At 51.2% G+C, this 27,289-nt stretch overlaps 1 protein-coding gene across 1 annotated transcript in view; it reads left to right on the top strand.

Annotated features, from left to right (window-relative positions):
• Positions 1–14,122: 14,122 nt before the first annotated feature.
• Positions 14,123–27,289, top strand: part of LOC144955071 (vinculin-like) — a 20,469-nt gene continuing 7,302 nt past the window's right edge. The window contains exons 1-2 of the mRNA XM_078885419.1: positions 14,123–14,299; positions 15,594–15,781. Coding sequence (XP_078741545.1) covers positions 15,614–15,781 — 168 coding nt within the window. The 5' untranslated portion in view covers positions 14,123–14,299; positions 15,594–15,613. The remainder of the gene's footprint in view (positions 14,300–15,593; positions 15,782–27,289) is intronic.

Here is a 27,289-nt window from a genome sequence, read left to right as displayed (position 1 = left end):
GTTCCCAACCCCGCCCCCACCTCGCCCCGCCCCCACCTCGCCCCGCCCCCACCTCGCCCCGCCCCCACCTCGCCCCGCCCCCACCTCGCCCCGCCCCCACCTCGCCCCGCCCCCACCTCGCCCCGCCCCCACCTCGCCCCGCCCCCACCTCGCCCCGCCCCCACCTCGCCCCCACCTCGCCCCGCCCCCACCTCGCCCCGCCCCCACCTCGCCCCGCCCTCGCCCCGCCCCCACCTCGCCCCGCCCCCACCTCGCCCCGCCCCCACCTCGCCCCGCCCCCACCTCGCCCCGCCCCCACCTCGCCCCCACCTCGCCCCGCCCCCACCTCGCCCCGCCCCCACCTCGCCCCGCCCCCACCTCGCCCCGCCCCCACCTCACCCCGCCCCCACTTCGCCCCGCCCCCTAACTTGCCCCGCCCACATCTCGCCCCGCCCCCACTTCGCCCCGCCCCGCACTTCGCCCCTCCCCCCCAACTTGCCCCGCCCACATTTCGCCCCGCCCCTCTACCATGCCACCACCCACTGTTTGGATGACGTCATCACGCTTATTCTTTGGTTCTTTCGGTGAAGTCACGTCTAAAGATAAAATAATAAATTAAAATAATAGCGACGTTTCGATTGCAACACAAGCAATCGTCATCAGGCATGAGAGAAATAGCAACAAAAATCTAACTAGAAAACTATAGACAGACACACAAGCAGACAGACATCACAAGGGCACACACAGAGAGAGAGAGGACACAAATCGGCACAGAGAGAGGGGTCGTTTCTGTGACGGTCCCTTAAATATAGAGAGGAGGGGGGGCAGAGAAAATTAGCAAATCAATGAGTGGACGGCAACGTGTTGCTGCTGCGCAAGTAAGACGACGACGTGGCACGGCACGCAAGCTTGGAAATTAGGAGAAAGACACACTAAAATTAAATGACCTCGCAAAATATCGAAATGTGATGTAATGCAACACAGAGAGTCGGTCAACACACAATTAACGCATAGCCCGGTTGATTAGGTATTTCAAAGATTGCTAAGTTAGAATTTAAGTGTGAAAATTCCAAAGAGAGGACACAGGCAGAGAGAACAAATAGCCAGAGAGAGAGAGAAAAGATAAGCTCAAAACTTTCCCGTAGAAGTGGTTCAATCTTAATTTTTAAAAAAAATCTTAAAAAAGTTAAGATTGAACCACTTTAAACTTCCCCGTAGAAGTGGTTCAATCTTAATTTTTTTTAAAAATCTTTAAAAAAAATTAAGATTAAACCACTTCAAACTTCCCCGTAGAAGTGGTTCAATCTTAATTTTAAAAAAAAAATCTTAAAAAATTAAGATTGAACCACTTAAAACTTCCCCGTAGAAGTGGTTCAATCTTAATTTTTTTTTAAAAATCTTAAAAAATTAAGATTGAACCACTTAAAACTTCCCCGTAGAAGTGGTTCAATATTAATTTTTTTTAAAAATCTTAAAAAATTAAGATTGAACCACTTAAAACTTCCCCGTAGAAGTGGTTCAATCTTAATTTTTTTTTAAAATCTTTAAAAAAATTAAGATTGAACCACTTAAAACTTCCCCGTAGAAGTGGTTCAATCTTAATTTTTTAAGATTTTTTAAAAAAAATTAATATTGAACCACTTCTACGGGGAAGTTTTAAGTGGTTCAATATTAATTTTTTAAGATTTTTTTTAAAAAATTAAGATTGAACCACTTCTACGGGGAAGTTTTAAGTGGTTCAATCTTAATTTTTTTAAAGATTTTAAAAAAAAATTAAGATTGAACCACTTCTACGGGGAAGTTTTAAGTGGTTCAATCTTAATTTTTTAAGATTTTAAAAAAAATTAAGATTGAACCACTTCTACGGGGAAGTTTTAAGTGGTTCAATCTTAATTTTTTAAGATTTTTTTAAAAAAAATTAAGATTGAACCACTTCTACGGGGAAGTTTTAAGTGGTTCAATCTGAATTTTTTTTAAGATTTTAAAAAAAAATTAAGATTGAACCACTTCTACGGGGAAGTTTTAAGTGGTTCAATCTTAATTTTTTAAGATTTTTTTAAAAAAAATTAAGATTGAACCACTTCTACGGGGAAGTTTTAAGTGGTTCAATCTGAATTTTTTTTAAGATTTTAAAAAAAAATTAAGATTGAACCACTTCTACGGGAAAGTTTTAAGTGGTTCAATCTTAATTTTTTAAGATTTTTTTTAAAAAAATTAAGATTGAACCACTTCTACGGGGAAGTTTTAAGTGGTTCAATCTTAATTTTTTAAGATTAAAAAAAAAAAAATTAAGATTGAACCACTTCTACGGGGAAGTTTAAAGTGGTTCAATCTTAATTTTTTAAGATTTTTTTTAAAAATTAATATTGAACCACTTCTACGGGGAAGTTTTGAGCTTATCTTTTCTCTCTCTCTCTGGCTATTTGTTCTCTCTGCCTGTGTCCTCTCTTTGGAATTTTCACACTTAAATTCTAACTTAGCAATCTTTGAAATACCTAATCAACCGGGCTATGCGTTAATTGTGTGTTGACCGACTCTCTGTGTTGCATTACATCACATTTCGATATTTTGCGAGGTCATTTAATGTTAGAGTGCCTTTCTCCTAATTTCCAAGCTTGCGTGCCGTGCCACGTCGTCGTCTTACTTGCGCAGCAGCAACACGTTGCCGTCCACTCATTGATTTGCTAATTTTCTCTGCCCCCCCTCCTCTCTATATTTAAGGGACCGTCACAGAAACGACCCCTCTCTCTGTGCCGATTTGTGTCCTCTCTCTCTCTGTGTGTGCCCTTGTGATGTCTGTCTGCTTGTGTGTCTGTCTATAGTTTTCTAGTTAGATTTTTGTTGCTATTTCTCTCATGCCTGATGATGATTGCTTGTGTTGCAATCGAAACGTCGCTATTATTTTAATTCATTATTTTATCTTTAGACGTGACTTCACCGAAAGAACCAAAGAATAATTCCTGCAGTCACGAAAGCTCCAAAGTTAAGATTGTAATCACGCATCTTCTTGGTTCTTTCGGTAAAGTCACGTAGAAGGGAAGTAATAAAATAATAAAAATAAAACATAATAAAATATTATCTTTAATATTTTACTCTGTTTTAAATAATAGTTCAAATATTTTAAATATTAAAATAATATTTTAAATATTAACATAATATTTTATTCTGTTTTATTTATGTTTTAATATTTTAAATATTAAAATAATATTTTATTTTGTTTTATTTTTATTATTTTATTACTTCCTTTCTACGTTTTATTTGTATTATGTTATTACTTCCCTTCTATGTTTTATTTTTATTATTTTATTACTTCCCTTCTACGTGACTTAGAAGGGAAGTAATAAAATAACAAAAATAAAACATAGTAAAATAATATTTTTAATATTTTTAATATTAACATAAAATAATATTTTTAGTATTTAAAATCTTAACATAATATTTAAATATTATTTAATCATGTTTTATTTTTATTATTTTATTACTTCCCTTCTACGTGATGACTTTACCGAAAGGACCAAGAAGATGAATCCCTGCAGTCACGAAAGCTTTACATCGAAATGTAATGACGTCACGTCACGTTGCTGTTGTGGTGACGTCATCAACGTCGGTGCGCGCGTCATCGCTCGAGAATGTGACCGGGAAGCACCTCCCGGTGACGTCATGGTCCCGATCAGGTGACGTCTTTGTTTCGATGACATGACGTCATGGTTTCGGAGGGAAGCGCCGTCGCTTCAACGACGTCATTTCTTTACTCGCGAGTAAGAGAGACATGAGGTCATTTGAGCGGGGACGTCATCGCGAGTGGTGACGTCTCGCTAGGCCTGTGCCAGGCTAGGTGCATGAGGAGGTCACGTGACAGACCCAACAGGTGCCATAGGTTGACTGCTGTGCCAGGCTAGGTGCATGAGAAGGAGGAGGTCACGTGACAGACCCAACAGGTGCCATAGGTTGACTGCTGCTGTGCCAGGCTAGGTGCATGAGGAGGTCACGTGACAGACCCTGCAGGTGCCATAGGTTGACTGCTGCTGTGCCAGGCTAGGTGCATGAGGAGGTCACGTGACAGACCCTGCAGGTGCCATGGGTTGACTGCTGTGCCAGGCTAGGTGCATGAGGAGGAGGTCACGTGACAGACCCTGCAGGTGCCATGGGTTGAGTGCTGTGCCAGGCTAGGTGCATGAGGAGGTCACGTGACAGACCCTGCAGGTGCCATGGGTTGACTGCTGCTGTGCCAGGCTAGGTGCATGAGGATGAGGTCACGTGACAGACCCTGCAGGTGCCATGGGTTGACTGCTGCTGTGCCAGGCTAGGTGCATGAGGATGAGGTCACGTGACAGACCCTGCAGGTGCCATGGGTTGACTGCTGTGCCAGGCTAGGTGCATGAGGAGGTCACGTGACAGACCCAACAGGTGCCATAGGTTGACTGCTGCTGTGCCAGGCTAGGTGCATGAGGAGGTCACGTGACAGACCCTGCAGGTGCCATGGGTTGACTGCTGTGCCAGGCTAGGTGCATGAGGAGGTCACGTGACAGACCCTGCAGGTGCCATGGGTTGACTGCTGTGCCAGGCTAGGTGCATGAGGAGGTCACGTGACAGACCCAGCAGGTGCCATGGGGCGACTGCTGTGCCAGGCTAGGTGCATGAGGAGGTCACGGGACAGACCCTGCAGGTGCCATGGGTTGACTGCTGTGCCAGGCTAGGTGCATGAGGAGGAGGTCATGGGACAGACCCAGCAGGTGCCATGGGTTGACTGCTGTGCCAGGCTAGGTGCATGAGGAGGTCACGGGACAGACCCTGCAGGTGCCATGGGTTGTCAGCTGCTGTGCCAGGCTAGGTGCATGAGGAGGTCACGTGACAGACCCAGCAGGTGCCGTGGATTGACTGCTGCTGCTGTGCCAGGCTAGGTCCACCACCACCACCAGCTGTACCCCCCGTGCCGTGCCAACTCGCGGCGTTTTAGCCGCCCGGCGCTCCGCTCGTTGTTGTGAGCATCGCTCATCTGCCACCCGCCGTCGTTGCCTCAAGATACACCTAGCCTGGCACCAGTGACGTCACGTGCACCTAGCCTGGCACCAGTGACGTCACGTGCACCTAGCCTGGCACCAGTGACGTCACGTGCACCTAGCCTGGCACCAGTGACGTCACGTGCACCTAGCCTGGTACCAGTGACGTCACGAGCCTCCTCCCACTCCACAGTGGTTGGGGTTCAGCAGAAGCAGCAGCCCCCCCCCCCCCCGGGGGCCTGACGTCATCACGCACTATTCTCCCGTTACGTCGCCCGGAGCGGTGTACAGGGAACGTGCGTGATGACGTCACCACGCACGTTTCCCGTTACGTAGCCCGGAGCGGTGCACAGGGAACGTGCGTGATGACGTCACTACGCACGTTTCCCGTTACGTAGCCCGGAGCGGTGCACAGGGAACGTGCGTGATGACGTCACCACGCACGTTTCCCGTTACGTCGCCCGGAGCGGTACACATGGTACGTGCGTGATGACGTCACCACGCACGTTTCCCGTTACGTAGCCCGGAGCGGGACTCAGGGAACGTGCGTGATGACGTCACCACGCACGTTTCCCGTTACGTAGCCCGGAGCGGGACTCAGGGAACGTGCGTGATGACGTCACCACGCACGTTTCCCGTTACGTAGCCCGGAGCGGGACTCAGGGAACGTGCGTGATGACGTCACCACGCACGTTTCCCGTTACGTAGCCCGGAGCGGTACACATGGTACGTGCGTGATGACGTCACTACGCACGTTTCCCGTTACGTGTCCGGAGCGGTGCACAGGGTACGTGCGTGATGACGTCACCACGCACGTTTCCCGTTACGTAGTCCGGAGCGGGACTCAGGGAACGTGCGTGATGACGTCACCACGCACGTTTCCCGTTACGTGTCCGGAGCGGTGCACAGGGTACGTGCGTGATGACGTCACCACGCACGTTTCCCGTTACGTAGCCCGGAGCGGTACACATGGTACGTGCGTGATGACGTCACCACGCACGTTTCCCGTTACGTACCCGGAGCGGTACACATGGTACGTGCGTGATGACGTCACCACGCACGTTTCCCGTTACGTAGCCCGGAGCGGTGCACAGGGAACGTGCGTGATGACGTCACCACACACGTTTCCCGTTACGTAGCCCGGAGCGGGACTCAGGGAACGTGCGTGATGACGTCACCACGCACGTTTCCCGTTACGTAGTCCCGAGCGGGACTCAGGGAACGTGCGTGATGACGTCACCACACACGTTTCCCGTTACGTAGCCGGAGCGGGACACAGATACCGTGCGCGATGACGTCATCACGCAAGTTTCCCGTTACGTAGCCCGGAGCGGTACACATGGTACGTGCGTGATGACGTCACCACGCACGTTTCCCGTTACGTACCCGGAGCGGTGCACAGGGTACGTGCGTGATGACGTCACCACGCACGTTTCCCGTTACGTAGCCCGGAGCGGTACACATGGTACGTGCGTGATGACGTCACCACGCACGTTTCCCGTTACGTAGCCCGGAGCGGGATTCAGGGAACGTGCGTGATGACGTCACCACGCACGTTTCCCGTTACGTCGCCCGGAGCGGTACACATGGTACGTGCGTGATGACGTCACCACGCACGTTTCCCGTTACGTAGCCGGAGCGGTGCACAGGGTACGTGCGTGATGACGTCACTACGCACGTTTCCCGTTACGTAGCCGGAGCGGTGCACAGGGTACGTGCGTGATGACGTCACTACGCACGTTTCCCGTTACGTAGTCCGGAGCGGGACTCAGGGAACGTGCGTGATGACGTCACCACGCACGTTTCCCGTTACGTACCCGGAGCGGTGCACAGGGTACGTGCGTGATGACGTCACCACGCACGTTTCCCGTTACGTACCCGGAGCGGGACTCAGGGTACGTGCGTGATGACGTCACTACGCACGTAGCCCGGAGCGGGACTCAGGGAACGTGCGTGATGACGTCACCACGCACGTTTCCCGTTACGTAGCCCGGAGCGGGACTCAGGGAACTGTGCGTGATGACGTCACCACGCACGTTTCCCGTTACGTTGCCCGGAGCGGGACTCAGGGAACGGTGCGTGATGACGTCACTACGCACGTTTCCCGTTACGTAGCCCGGAGCGGTGCACATGGTACGTGCGTGATGACGTCACCACGCACGTTTCCCGTTACGTGGCCCGGAGCGGGACTCAGGGAACGTGCGTGATGACGTCACCACGCACGTTTCCCGTTACGTGGCCCGGAGCGGGACTCAGGGAACGTGCGTGATGACGTCACCACGCACTATTCTCCCGTTACGTCGCCCGGAGCGGTGCACAGGGAACGTGCGTGATGACGTCACCACGCACGTTTCCCGTTACGTAGCCCGGAGCGGTGCACATGGTACGTGCGTGATGACGTCACTACGCACGTTTCCCGTTACGTGGCCCGGAGCGGTGCACAGGGAACGTGCGTGATGACGTCACTACGCACGTTTCCCGTTACGTAGCCCGGAGCGGTGCACAGGGAACGTGCGTGATGACGTCACTACGCACGTTTCCCGTTACGTAGCCCGGAGCGGGACTCAGGGAACGTGCGTGATGACGTCACTACGCACGTTTCCCGTTACGTAGTCCGGAGCGGGACTCAGGGAACGTGCGTGATGACGTCACCACGCACGTTTCCCGTTACGTAGCCCGGAGCGGGATTCAGGGAACGTGCGTGATGACGTCACCACGCACGTTTCCCGTTACGTAGCCCGGAGCGGGACTCAGGGAACGTGCGTGATGACGTCACCACGCACGTTTCCCGTTACGTAGCCCGGAGCGGTGCACAGGGAACGTGCGTGATGACGTCACTACGCACGTTTCCCGTTACGTAGCCCGGAGCGGGACTCAGGGAACGTGCGTGATGACGTCACCACGCACGTTTCCCGTTACGTAGCCCGGAGCGGTGCACAGGGAACGTGCGTGATGACGTCACTACGCACGTTTCCCGTTACGTTGCCCGGAGCGGTGCACAGGGAACGTGCGTGATGACGTCACTACGCACGTTTCCCGTTACGTAGCCCGGAGCGGTACACATGGTACGTGCGTGATGACGTCACCACGCACGTTTCCCGTTACGTGGCCCGGAGCGGGACTCAGGGAACGGTGCGTGATGACGTCACTACGCACGTTTCCCGTTACGTAGTCCGGAGCGGGATTCAGGGAACGTGCGTGATGACGTCACCACGCACGTTTCCCGTTACGTAGCCCGGAGCGGGACTCAGGGAACGTGCGTGATGACGTCACCACGCACGTTTCCCGTTACGTACCCGGAGCGGTGCACAGGGTACGTGCGTGATGACGTCACCACGCACGTTTCCCGTTACGTAGCCCGGAGCGGTACACATGGTACGTGCGTGATGACGTCACCACGCACGTTTCCCGTTACGTCGCCCGGAGCGGGACTCAGGGAACGTGCGTGATGACGTCACCACGCACGTTTCCCGTTACGTAGCCCGGAGCGGTACACATGGTACGTGCGTGATGACGTCACCACGCACGTTTCCCGTTACGTAGCCCGGAGCGGGACTCAGGGAACGTGCGTGATGACGTCACCACGCACGTTTCCCGTTACGTAGCCCGGAGCGGTACACATGGTACGTGCGTGATGACGTCACCACGCACGTTTCCCGTTACGTAGCCCGGAGCGGGACTCAGGGCACGGTGCGTGATGACGTCACCACGCACGTTTCCCGTTACGTAGCCCGGAGCGGGACTCAGGGAACGTGCGTGATGACGTCACCACGCACGTTTCCCGTTACGTAGCCCGGAGCGGGACTCAGGGAACGTGCGTGATGACGTCACCACGCACGTTTCCCGTTACGTAGCCCGGAGCGGGATTCAGGGAACGTGCGTGATGACGTCACCACGCACGTTTCCCGTTACGTGTCCGGAGCGGTGCACAGGGTACGTGCGTGATGACGTCACTACGCACGTTTCCCGTTACGTCGCCCGGAGCGGTGCACATGGTACGTGCGTGATGACGTCACTACGCACGTTTCCCGTTACGTAGCCCGGAGCGGTGCACAGGGAACGTGCGTGATGACGTCACTACGCACGTTTCCCGTTACGTAGCCCGGAGCGGTGCACAGGGTACGTGCGTGATGACGTCACCACGCACGTTTCCCGTTACGTTGCCCGGAGCGGAACTCAGGGAACGTGCGTGATGACGTCACCACGCACGTTTCCCGTTACGTAGCCCGGAGCGGTACGCATGGTACGTGCGTGATGACGTCACCACGCACGTTTCCCGTTACGTACCCGGAGCGGTGCACAGGGTACGTGCGTGATGACGTCACCACGCACGTTTCCCGTTACGTAGCCCAGAGCGGTGCACAGGGAACGTGCGTGATGACGTCACTACGCACGTTTCCCGTTACGTAGCCCGGAGCGGGACTCAGGGAACGTGCGTGATGACGTCACCACGCACGTTTCCCGTTACGTGGCCTGGAGCGGGACTCAGGGAACGTGCGTGATGACGTCACTACGCACGTTTCCCGTTACGTAGCCCGGAGCGGTGCACAGGGAACGTGCGTGATGACGTCACTACGCACGTTTCCCGTTACGTAGCCCGGAGCGGGATTCAGGGAACGTGCGTGATGACGTCACCACGCACGTTTCCCGTTACGTGTCCGGAGCGGTGCACAGGGTACGTGCGTGATGACGTCACTACGCACGTTTCCCGTTACGTCGCCCGGAGCGGTACACATGGTACGTGCGTGATGACGTCACCACACACGTTTCCCGTTACGTCGCCCGGAGCGGTACACATGGTACGTGCGTGATGACGTCACTACGCACGTTTCCCGTTACGTAGCCCGGAGCGGTACACATGGTACGTGCGTGATGACGTCACCACACACGTTTCCCGTTACGTAGCCCGGAGCGGGACTCAGGGAACGTGCGTGATGACGTCACCACGCACGTTTCCCGTTACGTGGCCCGGAGCGGTGCACAGGGTACGTGCGTGATGACGTCACCACGCACGTTTCCCGTTACGTAGCCCGGAGCGGTACGCATGGTACGTGCGTGATGACGTCACTACGCACGTTTCCCGTTACGTGTCCGGAGCGGGACTCAGGGAACGTGCGTGATGACGTCACCACGCACGTTTCCCGTTACGTAGCCGGAGCGGGACACAGATACCGTGCGCGATGACGTCATCACGCACGTTTCCCGTTACGTAGCCCGGAGCGGGACTCAGGGAACGTGCGTGATGACGTCACTACGCACGTTTCCCGTTACGTGTCCGGAGCGGTGCACAGGGTACGTGCGTGATGACGTCACCACGCACGTTTCCCGTTAGGTCGCCCGTAGCCGGGGGGGCGGGGGTACGTGATGACGACACCAGTAGCGTGGTGGCGTCATCACGTAACCCCGCCCCCCCCGGCCGTGATGACGTAAAGAAGTCGATCGGCGTGATGACGTCATCACGCAAAACTTGACCGGAACAACTCCAGTACCGTTTACTGTACAACTAAAACTTTAATTATATTTAACAAATAATTACTGGCAATTAACTTCTTTCTTTTCTCCGGCTGGCAAATTAAACGGCGAGTTATTAATGATAATTATTATAATTTAGAATCGTTTGTTAAAAGTTACAACTTTTTTTGTGTGAAATCCACAAGACAGGAATGTACTGTACAGTGGTGTGCTAATAAATGTTTAAATTTCGATTTAAAGCTTTTCGTGACTGCAGGGATTCATCTTCTTGGTTCTTTCGGTAAAGTCACGTAGAATGGAAATAATAAAGTAATAAAAATATATAATATAATAAAATATTTGATTATGTTTTATTATTATTATACAAATTTAACAAAAGAAAAAACATGCTTTATGTGCATTATTTAATTATTTAATAATAAAATAAAAATATTAAACATAATAAAATATATAATGCGTAATTTTTATTATTTTATTACTTCCATTCTACGTGACTTTACCGAAAGAACCAAGAAGAAAAACACACACACACACGCGCGCACACTGAGAGTCCAGTTGATGCTTTGTCTTTCAAACTGTCCACGCTGTTAGACTAGAGGACTCTAAAAATGCGAACGTGTTGATGCCCTTATAAGGAGTGAGGTGAGTGGGTGGGGGGGTAGGGGGGTTAGGGTGGGGGCTACCTCCCCCCATTCCCCGCACAGCCCCTCCCCTTCCCCCGCATAGCCCCGCCCCTCCCCTGCATAGCCCCTCCCCCGCATAGCCCCGCCCCTCCCCCGCATAGCCCCGCCCCTCCCCTGCATAGCCCCTCCCCCGCATAGCCCCTCCCCCGCATAGCCCCGCCCCTCCCCCGCATAGCCCCGCCCCTCCCCTGCATAGCCCCTCCCCCGCATAGCCCCTCCCCCGCATAGCCCCGCCCCTCCCCCGCATAGCCCCGCCCCTCCCCCGCATAGCCCCGCCCCTCCCCTGCATAGCCCCTCCCCCGCATAGCCCCTCCCCCGCATAGCCCCGCCCCTCCCCCGCATAGCCCCGCCCCTCGCCTCCTACAAATTGCCTTATAAGTTCAGAATGCGTCTCAACTTTTGGAGGTCTCATGCCACCCCCAACACGTGAAACTATGCGCGAAAGAGATTAAATAAAATGATAGAAGGGAGGGAGAGAGAGAGAGAGAGAGAAGGGGAAGTGGGTTATTACCTCATGGTAATAAACAATTATAATTTAAACAAATAAACATCACACAAAGACGTATATGGAAAAAAAATAACTCTGCAATATGCTAACTTAGAAAAAACTTTTTTTTAAAGGGGAAAAATGGGGAAACCCCTATTGTTATAACTTAGAAACTGTTAAACAACTTAGGCAACTTTTAGTGTTTTTTATATTACCAGATAAAGGCCATAAAGTTAGGGGTATGTTGCTGCTGTTTACCGCACAAACAAAAAGTGAAACTTTTCGCAAACTTTTTAAAAGTAATAATTAACTATTTTATTTTAAACAAACATTTTTTTTGGTAAAGTGATCACGTAGAAGGGAAATACGAAAATAAGAAAAATGTAAACAATTATAAAACAGAGCTGACGGCTGCTTGCGTTGTGGCCGAAACGTCGTGAGAATTTTATTTAATTTTATTAAATTTTTATTATTTTATTATTTCCCTTCTACGTGATGACTTTACCGAAAGAACCAAGAAGATGAATCCCTGCAGTCACGAACAGCTTTAAATCGAAATAATAATTATTTATTTGCTTTATAATGTAGACAAATCGCTTAAATACAACTATTGTAGGTTTTTTAATTAACTTAGTAATAACGCAATGTTACTGTCCATTCCTGCTGTGTACTTCGCAAAAAGTTTAACTTTTAGCAGAAGATGCATTCATCTTGTTGGTTCTTTTGGTAAATATTCTCAGGTTTTTTTCCGGTAAAGTCACGTAGAAGAAAAACAAACAATAAAATAATTCTCTGAATGACTCTGTCTACTTGCCAGACCTGTTCTCCACCTGAAGACGGCTGCTTGCGTTGTGGCCGAAACGTCGTGAGAATTTTATTTAATTTTATTTAATTTTTATTATTTTATTACGTTTCATTTTTATTATTTTATTATGTTTTATTATTTTATTATTTCCCTTCTACGTGACTTTACCGAAAGAACCAAGAAGATGAATCCCTGCAGTCACGAAAGCTTCAAATCGAAATAATAATTATTTATTCGCTTTATAATGTCGACAAATCGCTTAAGCACACAACTCTTTGTCTTTATTATCATACCAGGCCAAGCTAACTAAGTTATTAACTTATTAGTATATTACAGTACTGCACATTCCTGCTATTTACCTCACAACAAAGTTAAACTTTTAACAAAATATTATAACTATTTTACTCACTTTATAATGTAAACAAAACACTTAACACAACTTGTTTTAAAACTAAACATTTAATTTTTAAATTTTATTTTAAACATTGATTATTTTTTATTATGTTTTATTTTTCTTACGTTATTATTTCCCTTCTACGTGATGACTTTATTATTATTATATTATGTTTTATTTTTATTATTTTATTACGTTTCATTTTTATTATTTTATTACGTTTTATTATTATTATTTTATTACGTTTTATTATTATTTTATTATGTTTCATTTTTATTATTTTATTACGTTTCATTTTTATTATTTTATTATGTTTTATTATTTCATTATTTCCCTTCTACGTGATGACTTTACCGAAAGAACCAAGAAGATGAATCCCTGCAGTCACGAAAGCTTTAAAGTGAAAACCTCTTCCCACATTTTGGCCCTCGCTAAGTAAGTCCCAGGATGTTGGGGGGGCGGGGCATCAATATAATTGGCCCCGAGCGCGCGCACACCGGAAATGGTCGGGTCAGTGAGTGGGTGGGGGGGATTCGGGCGTGGTACAGCCCCCACCCACCTCGCCCCCTACTTCCTTATTAGGGCATCAACAGCGCGAGCGAGCGCCCGTGGAGAGTGGAGGGGGGTGGGGCCAACGGCTGCTGTCACGTTCCATATAAGGGCATTTGGTGGGGCGGGGTCACTTTCATGTATGGGTTGGGGATGGGCGTGGCTTGTATCGCTTTAACATTGCGGGGGAGGGGGGAGGGGTTAATGATTGACATGTGGAGGGGGCGGGGCTTGTCGAATCTATGTCCATATAAGGAGTTGTATGGGCGTGTCTTGTATCAACAACATTAGAGGGGGGCAGTAGGAGCCGGGGTTAATGATTGACAGGTGGAGGGGGCGGGGCTTGTCGAAACCATTTCCATATAAGGAGTTGTATGGGCGTGTCTTATATCAATAACATTAGAGGGGGCAGTAGGAGGCGGGGCTTATGATTGACAGGTGGAGGGGGCGGGGCTGCCCCACTGTATCTCCCCCCCATAGCTTTAACATTGCGGGGGCGATGATTGACAGTCGGAGGGGGTGGGGCTTGTCGAATCCATTTCCATATAAGGAGTTGTATGGGCGTGTCTTGTAGCAATAACATTGGAGGGGGGCAGTAGGGGAGGGGCTACCACTGTCCTCCCCCCCCTTCTCCTTTAACATTGCGGCGGATGGGCGCGCGACATCATTGGGTGGGGGCTGGTGGAGGAGGGTGGGGGCTAGGGGGGAGGGTGGGGCCCTCGATGACGTCACCTATAAAAGGCGAGCGGCTGGACGGCGTCAACTTTTCCCTCCAATTTTTGTTGAAGTTTTATTTTATTTTACCACCAAACATCAACTACGACCACCACAACCACCACCATCATCGCCCCCCCTCCTGCAAGCCATCGTCTCTTCGTTACTTTCTTGTCGACATCGTCTTATCGCGGTTCATTTCTCGTCAAGTCTGAGGTAAAGTCGAGCGGCGGGGAAAGACGTCGCCCCCCACCAACGCCGCCTCACGAACACGCAATTTGTAATTGTTTTTTTAATGTAATTATCTTAATATCTTCACTTTTTCTCCGCATTCGCTGTCTCGCCGGTTGGTTTATCGCTCGAAAAATTGTCACCAACTCTGAGGTTAAAGTCGACTTTGCCGTGGTCCCCGCAGCCGTCGCCTTACGAACACGAAATTTTTAGTTGTTTTTTTAAATCTTTTCTTCGTATTTACACATTCACGGTTCATTTCTCGCTTATAAAAATCATCTTTCTGAGGTAAAGTCGACCACGGGGAAGACGCCGGGTTAACTCGCGAACACGAATTTTTAATTTTATTTTGTTGCTATCATCATCATCCGTTAGTTACTTTATCTCAACATTCTCTCTCAAGGTTCATTTTTCGATACAAATTTTGATTTTTCTGAGGTAAAGTCGACCACGGGGAAGACGCCGGGTTAACTCGCGAACACGAATTAAAAAAAAAATGTTGTTGCTATCATCATCCTCATCCCTTAGTTACTTTATCTCAACATTCTCTCAAGGTTCATTTCTCGCTTATAAAAATCATCTTTCTGAGGTAAAGTCGACCACGGGGAAGACGCCGGGTTAACTCGCGAACACGAATTTAAAAAAAAATGTTGTTGCTATCATCATCCTCATCCCTTAGTTACTTTATCTCAACATTCTCTCAAGGTTCATTTCTCGCTTATAAAAATCATCTTTCTGAGGTAAAGTCGACCACGGGGAAGACGCCGGGTTTGCTCACGAACACGAATTTTAAAAAAAATGTTGTTGCTATCATCATCCTCATCCCTTAGTTACTTTATCTCAACATTCTCTCTCTCAAGGTTCATTTCTCGCTTATAAAAATCATCTTTCTGAGGTAAAGTCGACCACGGGGAAGACGCCGAGTTACCTCGCGAACACGAATTTTTAATTTATTTTTTGCTATTTTCACCACCATCCCTTAGTCACTTAATCTCAACATTCTCTCTCTCGGGGTTCATTTCTCGATACAAATTTTAATATTTCTGAGGTAAAGTCGACCACGGGGAAGACGCCGGGTCAACTCACGAACACGATTTTTTTTTGTTATCACCATCATCTCTTAGTTACTTTCTCTCAACATTTTCTCTCTCAGGGTTCATTTCTCGATACAAATTTTAATCTTTCTGAGGTAAAGTCGACGCCAGCGTATCTCACGAACACAAATTTTAATAGTTTATTTCTGTCTGTGTGTGTTCCACATTCCTCACAACATCAACAGCAGCAGCAGCAGCCGCCAAGATGCCCGTGTTTCACACAAAGACCATCGAGAGCATCCTGGAGCCCGTGGCCCAGCAGATCTCCCACTTGGTGATCATGCACGAGGAGGGTGAGGTGGACGGGAAGGCCATTCCGGATCTGACGGCCCCCGTCCTTGCTGTGCAGGCCGCCGTGGGGAATCTCGTCAAGGTAGTGATGGTGGTGATGGTGGAGGTGGTGGTAGTGAGGGGGGTGCTGGGGGTGGTGGTGATGGTGGTGGTGGGGGTGGTGGGGGTGGTGGTGGTGGTGGTGGGGGTGGTGATGGTCGTGGTGGTAGTGAGGGGGGTGCTGGGGGTGGTGGTGATGGTGGTGGTGGTGGTGGGGGTGGTAGTGGGAGTGGTGGTGGTGGGGGTGGTGGTGGGAGTGGTGGTGGTGGGGGTGGTGATGGTCGTGGTGGTAGTGAGGGGGGTGCTGGGGGTGGTGGTGGTGGTGGGGGTGGTAGTGGTAGTGATGGAGGTGATGGTGGTGGTAGTGATGGTGGTGATGGTAGCGATGGTGGTGGTGGTAGTGATGGTGGTGGTGGTGGTAGTGATGGTGGTGGTGGTAGTGATGGTGGTGGTAGCGATGGTGATGGTGGTGATAGGGGGGTGGTGGTGGTGATAGGGGGGTGGTGGTAGTGGTGATGGTAACGATGGTGATGGTGGTGGTAGTGATAGGGGGGTGGTGGTAGTAATAGGAGGGTGGTAGTGATGGTGGTGGTGATATCCACACCACCCTCTCTGTGTGTGCCACAGTGGCAGCCTTCACAGGCTGCTGCTACTTACAGCACTTGCCCCGATAGCCTGCTAGAGGCTACACGGGGTTCCTTTGTCTTTGTGGTGATGGGGGTGGTGATGATGGGGGGGGGGGGTGGTGATGGTTATCCACACCACCCACCCGTTCTGTGTGTAGCCACAGTGCCGGTAGCCTTCATAGACGCTGCTGCTGCTGCTGCTACTTGCTAACAGCACTTGCCCCTACAGCCTGCTAGAGGCTACCTGGGGGATCTTTGTCTTTGCTACTAACAGCACTTTCATCTACAGCCTGCTAGAGGTTACCTGGGGGATCTTTTTTTAGTGATGGTGATGGGGGTGGTGATGGGGGTGGTGGTGATGGGGGTGGTGGTAATGGTGGTGGTGGTGGTGATGGGGGCGGGGGGGTGGTGGTGGTGATGGGGGCGGGGGGGTGGTGGTGGTGGTGGTGATGGGGGTGGTGGTGGTGGTGATGGGGGTGGTGGTGGTGGTGATGGTGGTGGTGATGGTGGTGGTGATGGGGGTGGTGGTGGTGGTGATGGGGGTGGTGGTGGTGGTGGTGGTGGTGATGGGGGCGGGGGGGTGGTTGTGGTGGTGGGGTGGTGATAGTAGTGATCCTGAGTCTGCAAATCTGTGGGTCTCTGTATTAGTCTGTGGGTCCATGTGAGTATGGGTGTCTTCAAGTTTATGGGTCTATGTTAGTCTGTGGGTCTCTGTGGTGAGTCTGTGGGTCTCTGTGTGGTGAGTCTGTGGGTCTCTGTGGTGAGTCTGTGGGTCTCTGTGTGGTGAGTCTGTGGGTCTCTGTGGTGAGTCTGTGGGTCTCTGTGTGGTGAGTCTGTGGGTCTCTGTGTGGTGAGTCTGTGGGTCTCTGTGTGGTGAGTCTGTGGGTCTCTGTGTGGTGAGTCTGTGGGTCTCTGTGGTGAGTCTGTGGGTCTCTGTGGTGAGTCTGTGGGTCTCTGTGTGGTGAGTCTGTGGGTCTCTGTGTGGTGAGTCTGTGGGTCTCTGTGTGGTGAGTCTGTGGGTCTCTGTGTGGTGAGTCTGTGGGTCTCTGTGTGGTGAGTCTGTGGGTCTCTGTGTGGTGAGTCTGTGGGTCTCTGTGGTGAGTCTGTGGGTCTCTGTGTGGCGAGTCTGTGGGTCTCTGTGTGGCGAGTCTGTGGGTCTCTGTGTGGTGAGTTTGTGGGTCTCTGTGGTGAGTCTGTGGGTCTCTGTGTGGTGAGTCTGTGGGTCTCTGTGTGAGTCTGTGGGTCTGTGGGTCTCTGTGTGGTGAGTCTGTGGATCTCTGTGTGGTGAGTCTGTGGGTCTCTGTGTGGTGAGTGTGGGTCTCTGTGTGGTGAGTCTGTGGGTCTCTATGTGGTGAGTCTGTGGGTCTCTGTGTGGTGAGTCTGTGGGTCTCTGTGTGGTGAGTCTGTGGGTCTCTGTGTGGTGAGTCTGTGGGTCTCTGTGTGGTGAGTCTGTGGGTCTCTGTGTGGTGAGTCTGTGGGTCTCTGTGTGGTGAGTCTGTGGGTCTCTGTGGTGAGTCTGTGGGTCTCTGTGGTGAGTCTGTGGGTCTCTGTGTGGCGAGTCTGTGGGTCTCTGTGTGGTGAGTTTGTGGGTCTCTGTGTGGTGAGTCTGTGGGTCTCTGTGTGGTGAGTCTGTGGGTCTCTATGATGAGTCTGTGGGTCTCTGTGTGAGTCTGTGGGTCTGTGGGTCTCTGTGTGGTGAGTCTGTGGGTCTCTGTGTGGTGAGTGTGGGTCTCTGTGTGGTGAGTCTGTGGGTCTCTGTGTGGTGAGTCTGTGGGTCTCTGTGTGGTGAGTCTGTGGGTCTCTGTGTGGTGAGTCTGTGGGTCTCTGTGTGGTGAGTCTGTGGGTCTCTGTGTGGTGAGTCTGTGGGTCTCTGTGTGGTGAGTCTGTGGGTCTCTGTGTGGTGAGTCTGTGCGTCTCTGTGTGGCGAGTCTGTGGGTCTCTGTGTGGTGAGTCTGTGTGTCTCTGTGTGGCGAGTCTGTGGGTCTCTGTGTGGTGAGTCTGTGGATCTCTGTGTGGTGAGTCTGTGGGTCTCTGTGGTGAGTCTGTGGGTCTCTGTGTGGTGAGTGTGGGTCTCTGTGTGGTGAGTCTGTGGGTTTCTGTGTGGTGAGTCTGTGGATCTCTGTGTGGTGAGTTTGTGAGTCTGTGGGTCTCTGTGTGGTGAGTCTGTGGTGAGTCTGTGGGTCTCTCTGTGTGGTGAGTCTGTGGGTTTCTCTCTGTGGCGAGTCTGTGGGTCTCTGTGTGGCTGAGGCGCCATCTGTTGAGGAAGTACTGAAGTGGATCCAGAGTCTGAGGCCAGGAAAATTTCTGGGCAGAGATGACCTCCCAAGTGTGCAATGCTGAGTGACCGTGCTGGATTATTCTAGCAGCAAAAGCAGCTACAAATGCTACGATCCCTGCACTGATAATTGTTTTTTTTGGAAAAAAAATTTCACGAAAATCAATTGTCACGCACAACGAGTCTGTGTGCAAAACGTCAGCTCGATTGGATCACGGGAAGTGGGTTTAAAAAAAACGACCGAAAGATTTGCACGGTCCTAAGCGCGCAAGCAAGCGAGCGAACTTAATATAAAGGATTTAAAAACCTACTACTATAAATTGCCACTGGTAAAGGAGATGTCTCATAGTGCGGTGTTTAAAGTTAGCGATTTTTCGTATTATCTGGCTGTTTAGCAAATGAAAAATACAATTACTTTACTATGCAAGTAAAAAAAATGTGTTTAAATATTTAAGTTTTTTTTTTATTTAGAGCCTCTGTCAGAGGTCTCAAACGGGTTTTGATTCCTTACCCGTACCCGGCCGCACCAGGGTCGCAAACCCGTACCCGGCTGGGTACGGGTAGCCGGGTATCGGGTAGGGTACGGGTATCGGGTAGGGTACGGGTATCGGGTAGGGTACGGGTATCGGGTAGGGTACGGGTATCGGGTAGGGTACGGGTATCGGGTAGGGTACGTGTATCGGGTAGGGTACGGGTATCGGGTAGGGTACGGGTATCGGGTAGGGTACGGGTATCGGGTAGGGTACGGGTATCGGCTAGGGTACGTGTATCGGGTATCGGGTAGGGTATCGGGTAGGGTACGGGTATCGGGTAGGGTACGGGTATCGGGTACTCGGTTGCGACCTCTGGGATGAAGCCACGTTGCAGGCGCGGGTGGGTTGATTCTAGCAACTTGAATCGTGAGAAGAGACAAGACGTTGGGAAATGAGTGACAAACGGGGACTCACCAGTGACTCACGGCCTACCCGTACCCTACCCGTACCCTACCCGTACCCTACCCGTACCCTACCCCTACCCTACCCGTACCCTACCCGTACCCGTACCCGGCCGCACCAGGGTCGCAAACCCGTACCCGGCCAGGTACGGGTAGCCGGGTATCGGTGGGGTACGGGTATCGGGTACCCGGTTGCGATCTCTGGCCTCTATATAACATATTGCTACAGGCCACACACACTAGTTTAATCCGGCAATGCTGAGGGAGGCTGGCATTTGTGCACAGACTGCCCTCCGTGACATCATAACAACGGTCTGAACCACTGGACGGGTTCCGCAGGATTGGAAGGATGCCCTGGTGGTCCCCCTCTTTAAGAAGGGGGACCGCACAGACTATAACAACTACAGGGGCATCTCACTCCTCAGTGTGAGGCCGGGAAAGGTCCTGGTTATTCAACATCGCCTTGCTAGGCACGCTGAGGAGAGGCTTGCGGAGCCCCAATGCGGTTTCAGGAAAGGGCGGTCCTGCACAGATGCCATATTTTCTGTCCGTCTGCTACAGCAGAGGTGTAGGGAATTCCAACAAGACCTACATCTCTGCTTTGTTGACCTGGTCAAGGCCTATGATACCATCAGTAGGCCTGGGCTCTGGGTTGTTCTTCGTGCTTTCGGAGTCCCCGATTCTCTGCTCACGATCATTAAGGACCTTCATGATGGTGAGCGGGCCCGGATAAAACTACGTGGCCGGGAGTCGGAGCCATTCCCTGTACACCTTGGGGTGCGACAGGGATGTCCTCTGGCTCCCACATTATTTTACATCTTTTTTGAACACGTAATTCGTGAAGCATTCAATGGCTGTACCAGAGGAATTTCCATCTGGTACAGATACAGTGGGAGGCTGATTGATGCCCGGGTGCGGTCAAGGGATGGCTCCCTATTGGTCAACTATGTTATGTATGCCGATGACCTGGTAATTGCGGCTCACTCGGAGGAAGAGTTAGAGGCGCTGCTGCTGAAACTGGAGCGTGCCACTAAGAGGGTGGGGCCTTACCATCAGCCCCACTAAAACTAAGCACCTGCCTGGGTGTTTTGTACCATCGGACACTCCACCCACACAACTCCCAATCGGTGATTGGGCAGTAGTGGAGAGAGTGGAGAGTTTCCCATATCTGGGCAGTGTGCTTATGACCGGCTCCAGTTTGACAGCAGAAGTCTCACTCCGAATCAATAGTAGGGCAGCATTTTCTTTTGATTTGCTGCGTGACGCTGTGTGCAAGCTGCCTGGTCTGTCGCTCCGCACGAAGCTTCGGGTCTTCTCGGCCACGGTCATTCCCTCCCTTCTCTACGCTTGCGAAACGTGGACCCCCCTAGTGGAGCATCTTCGCCGGTTAGAAACATTTAGGCTGGCCTGCCTACGATCCGTCCTGGGTTTAACCTGCAGGCTGGATTGTGTGAGGAGCTCACAAACCCTTGAAAGATCTGGGCAAAGTCCCATCGGTGAGCTCCTCTGGCAGGCAAGGCTGCGGGGTACAGCTGGTGGTGCATCTACCGGTCACCTCAGTCAACCCATGGCACCTGCAGGGTCTGTCCCGTGACCTTCTCCTCATGCACCTAGCCTGGCACAGCAGCAGCCAACCCATGGCACCTGCTGGGTCTGTCCCGTGACCTCCTCCTCATGCACCTAGCCTGGCACAGCAGTACAACCCATGGCACCTGCTGGGTCTGTCCCATGACCTCCTCCTCATGCACCTAGCCTGGCACAGCAGCAGCCAACCCATGGCACCTGCTGGGTCTGTCCCGTGACCTCCTCCTCATGCACCTAGCCTGGCACAGCAGCAGCCAACCCATGGCACCTGCTGGGTCTGTCCCGTGACCTCCTCCTCATGCACCTAGCCTGGCACAGCAGTACAACCCATGGCACCTGCTGGGTCTGTCACGTGACCTCCTCCTCATGCACCTAGCCTGGCACAGCAGTACAACCCATGGCACCTGCAGGGTCTGTCCCGTGACCTCAAGCACCTAGCCTGGCACAGCAGTACAACCCATGGCACCTGCAGGGTCTGCCCCGTGACCTCCTCCTCATGCACCTAGCCTGGCACAGCAGTCAACTGCTGGGTCTGTCCCGTGACCTCCTGCTGGGTCTGTCCCGTGACCTTCTCCTCATGCACCTAGCCTGGCACAGCAGCAGCCAACCCATGGCACCTGCTGGGTCTGTCCCGTGACCTCCTCCTCATGCACCTAGCCTGGCACAGCAGCAGCCAACCCATGGCACCTGCTGGGTCTGTCACGTGACCTCCTCATGCACCTAGCCTGGTACAGCAGTACAACCCATGGCACCTGCAGGGTCTGTCCCGTGACCTCCTCCTCATGCACCTAGCCTGGCACAGCAGTACAACCCATGGCACCTGCAGGGTCTGTCCCGTGACCTCCTCATGCACCTAGCCTGGCACAGCAGTACAACCCATGGCACCAGCAGGGTCTGTCACGTGACCTCCTCATGCACCTAGCCTGGCACGGGTGCCGTGGTGACGTTGCAGTCACTTAAGGGCGAATGGCGGCTATTGTGTGTACTGTGTGTGTGTGTGTACTGTGTGTGTACTGTGTGTGTGCACTGTGTGTGTGTACTGTGTGTGTGTGTGTGTGTACTGTGTGTGTGTACTGTGTGTGTGTGTGTGTACTGTGTGTGTGTACTGTGTGTGTGTGTGTACTGTGTGTACTGTGTGTGTGTGTACTGTTTGTGTGTGTGTACTGTGTGTGTGTGTGTGTACTGTGTGTGTGTGTACTGTGTGTGTGTGTACTGTGTGTGTGTGTACTGTGTGTGTGTGTACTGTGTGTGTGTGTACTGTGTGTGTGTGTACTGTGTGTGTACTGTGTGTGTGTGTGTGTACTGTGTGTGTGTACTGTGTGTGTGTGTACTGTGTGTGTGTGTACTGTGTGTGTACTGTGTGTGTACTGTGTGTGTGTGTGTACTGTGTGTGTGTGTGTACTGTGTGTGTGTGTGTGTACTGTGTGTGTGTGTGTACTGTGTGTGTGTGTGTACTGTGTGTGTGTGTGTGTACTGTGTGTGTGTAGTGTGTGTAGTGTGTGTACTGTGTGTGTGTGTGTGCTGTAGTGTAGTGTGTGTGTGTGTGTACTGTGTGTGTGTGTGTACTGTGTGTGTGTGTGTGTACTGTGTGTGTGTGTACTGTGTGTGTGTAGTGTGTGTACTGTGTGTGTGTACTGTGTGTGTGTGTGTACTGTGTGTGTGTGTGCTGTAGTGTAGTGTGTGTGTAATGTGTGTGTGTGTACTGTGTGTGTGTGTGTACTGTGTGTGTGTGTGTGTACTGTGTGTGTGTGTACTGTGTGTGTGTACTGTGTGTGTGTGTGTACTGTGTGTGTGTGTGTACTGTGTGTGTGTGTGTGTGTACTGTGTGTGTGTACTGTGTGTGTGAGTGTGTGTACTGTGTGTACTGTGTGTGTGTGTGCTGTAGTGTAGTGTGTGTGTGTGTACTGTGTGTGTGTGTGTGTACTGTGTGTGTGTGTGTACTGTGTGTGTGTGTGTGTACTGTGTGTGTGTGTGTGTACTGTGTGTGTGTGTGTACTGTGTGTGTGTGTACTGTGTGTACTGTGTGTGTGTGTGTGTGTACTGTGTGTGTGTATACTGTGTGTGTGTGTACTGTGTGTGTGTGTACTGTGTGTGTGTGTATACTGTGTGTGTGGGAGTGTGTGTACTGTGTGCGTGTGTGTACTGTGTGTGTGGGAGTGTATTGTGTGCGTGTGTGTACTGTAGTGTAGTGTGTGTGTGTACTGTAGTGTAGTGTGTGTACTGTGTGTGTGGGAGTGTGTACTGTGTGTGTGTGTACTGTAGTGTAGTGTGTGTACACTGTGTGTGTGTACTGTGTGTGCACACTGTGTGTGTGTACTGTGTGTGTACTGTGTGTGTGTGTGTACTGTGTGTGTACTGTGTGTGTGTACTGTAGTGTAGTGTACTGTGTGTGTGTACTGTGTGTGTACTGTGTGTACTGTAGTGTAGTGTGTGTGTACTGTGTGCGTGTGTACTGTGTGTGTGTGTACAGTGTGTGTGTGTGTACTGTGTGTGTGTGTACTGTGTGTACTGTAGTGTAGTGTGTGTGTACTGTGTGTGTGTACTGTGTGTGTGTGTACAGTGTGTGTGTGTGTACTGTGTGTGTGTGTGTGTGTACAGTGTGTGTGTGTGTGTACTGTGTGTGTGTGTGTACAGTGTGTGTGTGTGTACTGTGTGTGTGTGTGTACTGTGTGTGTGTGTGTGTACTGTGTGTGTGTGTGTACAGTGTGTGTGTGTGTACTGTGTGTGTGTGTACTGTGTGTGTGTGTACTGTAGTGTAGTGTGTGTGTGTGTGTACACTGTGTGTGTGTACTGTGTGTGTGTGTACTGTAGTGTAGTGTGTGTGTACTGTGTGCGTGTGTGTACTGTAGTGTAGTGTGTGTGTACTGTGTGTGTGTGTGTACTGTGTGTGTGTGTACTGTGTGCGTGTGTGTACTGTAGTGTAGTGTGTGTGTACTGTGTGTGTGTGTGTACTGTAGTGTAGTGTGTGTGTACTGTGTGTGTGTGTGTACTGTAGTGTAGTGTGTGTGTACTGTGTGTGTGTGTGTACTGTAGTGTAGTGTGTACTGTGTGCGTGTGTGTACTGTAGTGTAGTGTGTGTGTGTGTGTACTGTGTGTGTACTGTGTGTGTACTGTGTGTGTACTGTGTGTACTGTGTGTGTGTGTACTGTGTGTGTGTACTGTATGTGTGTACTGTGTGTGTACTGTGTGTGTACTGTGTGTGTGTGTGTACTGTAGTGTAGTGTGTGTGTACTGTGTGCGTGTGTGTACTGTAGTGTAGTGTGTGTGTACTGTGTGCGTGTGTGTACTGTAGTGTAGTGTGTGTGTACTGTGTGTGTACTGTGTGTGGGTGTGTGTGTACTGTGTGTGGGTGTGTGTGTGCTGTGTGTGTGTGTGTGTGTACTGTGTGCGTGTGTGTACTGTAGTGTAGTGTGTGTGTACTGTGTGTGTACTGTGTGTGGGTGTGTGTGTACTGTGTGTGGGTGTGTGTGTACTGTGTGTGTGCTGTGTGTGTACTGTGTGTGTGCGTGTGTGTACTGTAGTGTAGTGTGTGTGTACTGTGTGTGTACTGTGTGTGGGTGTGTGTGTACTGTGTGTGGGTGTGTGTGTGCTGTGTGTGTGTGTGTGTGTACTGTGTGCGTGTGTGTACTGTAGTGTAGTGTGTGTGTACTGTGTGTGTACTGTGTGTGTGTGTACTGTGTGTGGGTGTGTGTGTACTGTGTGTGGGTGTGTGTGTGCTGTGTGTGGGTGTGTGTGTACTGTGTGTGGGTGTGTGTGTACTGTGTGTGGGTGTGTGTGTACTGTGTGTGGGTGTGTGTGTACTGTGTGTGTGCTGTGTGTGTACTGTGTGTGGGTGTGTGTGTACTGTGTGTGGGTGTGTGTGTACTGTGTGTGGGTGTGTGTGTACTGTGTGTGGGTGTGTGTGTACTGTGTGTGGGTGTGTGTGTACTGTGTGTGTGTGTACTGTGTGTGGGTGTGTGTGTGCTGTGTGTGGGTGTGTGTGTACTGTGTGTGTGTGTACTGTGTGTGGGTGTGTGTGTACTGTGTGTGCTGTGTGTGTACTGTGTGTGGGTGTGTGTGTACTGTGTGTGTGTGTGCTGTGTGTGGGTGTGTGTGTACTGTGTGTGTGTGTACTGTGTGTGGGTGTGTGTGTACTGTGTGTGCTGTGTGTGTACTGTGTGTGGGTGTGTGTGTACTGTGTGTGTGTGTACTGTGTGTGGGTGTGTGTGTACTGTGTGTGGGTGTGTGTGTACTGTGTGTGGGTGTGTGTGTACTGTGTGTGGGTGTGTGTGTACTGTGTGTGGGTGTGTGTGTACTGTGTGTGGGTGTGTGTGTACTGTGTGTGGGTGTGTGTGTACTGTGTGTGGGTGTGTGTGTACTGTGTGTGGGTGTGTGTGTACTGTGTGTGGGTGTGTGTGTACTGTGTGTGGGTGTGTGTGTACTGTGTGTGGGTGTGTGTGTACTGTGTGTGGGTGTGTGTGTACTGTGTGTGGGTGTGTGTGTACTGTGTGTGGGTGTACTGTGTGTGGGTGTGTGTGTACTGTGTGTGGGTGTGTGTGTACTGTGTGTGGGTGTGTGTGTGCTGTGTGTGGGTGTGTGTGTACTGTGTGTGTGTGTACTGTGTGTGGGTGTGTGTGTACTGTGTGTGCTGTGTGTGTACTGTGTGTGGGTGTGTGTGTACTGTGTGTGTGTGTACTGTGTGTGGGTGTGTGTGTACTGTGTGTGGGTGTGTGTGTACTGTGTGTGGGTGTGTGTGTACTGTGTGTGGGTGTGTGTGTACTGTGTGTGGGTGTGTGTGTACTGTGTGTGGGTGTGTGTGTGCTGTGTGTGGGTGTGTGTGTACTGTGTGTGTGTGTACTGTGTGTGGGTGTGTGTGTACTGTGTGTGGGTGTGTGTGTACTGTGTGTGGGTGTGTGTGTACTGTGTGTGGGTGTGTGTGTGCTGTGTGTGGGTGTGTGTGTACTGTGTGTGGGTGTGTGTGTACTGTGTGTGCTGTGTGTGTACTGTGTGTGGGTGTGTGTGTACTGTGTGTGTGTGTACTGTGTGTGGGTGTGTGTGTACTGTGTGTGGGTGTGTGTGTACTGTGTGTGGGTGTGTGTGTACTGTGTGTGGGTGTGTGTGTACTGTGTGTGGGTGTGTGTGTACTGTGTGTGGGTGTGTGTGTACTGTGTGTGGGTGTGTGTGTACTGTGTGTGGGTGTGTGTGTACTGTGTGTGGGTGTGTGTGTACTGTGTGTGGGTGTGTGTGTACTGTGTGTGGGTGTGTGTGTACTGTGTGTGGGTGTGTGTGTGCTGTGTGTGGGTGTGTGTGTACTGTGTGTGGGTGTGTGTGGGTGTGTGTGTACTGTGTGTGGGTGTGTGTGGGTGTGTGTGTACTGTGTGTGGGTGTGTGTGTACTGTGTGTGGGTGTGTGTGTGCTGTGTGTGGGTGTGTGTGTACTGTGTGTGGGTGTGTGTGTACTGTGTGTGCTGTGTGTGTACTGTGTGTGGGTGTGTGTGTACTGTGTGTGTGTGTACTGTGTGTGGGTGTGTGTGTACTGTGTGTGGGTGTGTGTGTACTGTGTGTGGGTGTGTGTGTACTGTGTGTGGGTGTGTGTGTACTGTGTGTGGGTGTGTGTGTACTGTGTGTGGGTGTGTGTGTACTGTGTGTGGGTGTGTGTGTACTGTGTGTGGGTGTGTGTGTGCTGTGTGTGGGTGTGTGTGTACTGTGTGTGGGTGTGTGTGTGCTGTGTGTGGGTGTGTGTGTGCTGTGTGTGGGTGTGTGTGTGCTGTGTGTGGGTGTGTGTGTACTGTGTGTGGGTGTGTGTGTGCTGTGTGTGGGTGTGTGTGTACTGTGTGTGGGTGTGTGTGTGCTGTGTGTGGGTGTGTGTGTACTGTGTGTGGGTGTGTGTGTGCTGTGTGTGGGTGTGTGTGTACTGTGTGTGGGTGTGTGTGTGCTGTGTGTGGGTGTGTGTGTGCTGTGTGTGGGTGTGTGTGTACTGTGTGTGGGTGTGTGTGTGCTGTGTGTGGGTGTGTGTGTACTGTGTGTGGGTGTGTGTGTACTGTGTGTGGGTGTGTGTGTGCTGTGTGTGGGTGTGTGTGTACTGTGTGTGGGTGTGTGTGTACTGTGTGTGCTGTGTGTGTACTGTGTGTGGGTGTGTGTGTACTGTGTGTGT

Source organism: Lampetra fluviatilis, unplaced genomic scaffold, assembly GCF_964198595.1.
Source record: "Lampetra fluviatilis unplaced genomic scaffold, kcLamFluv1.1 SCAFFOLD_904, whole genome shotgun sequence".
In the NCBI taxonomy this organism is placed as follows: domain Eukaryota; kingdom Metazoa; phylum Chordata; class Hyperoartia; order Petromyzontiformes; family Petromyzontidae; genus Lampetra; species Lampetra fluviatilis.
The sequence above is the reverse complement of the archived record's forward strand: the minus strand, read 5'-3'. Positions and strand labels throughout refer to the sequence as shown.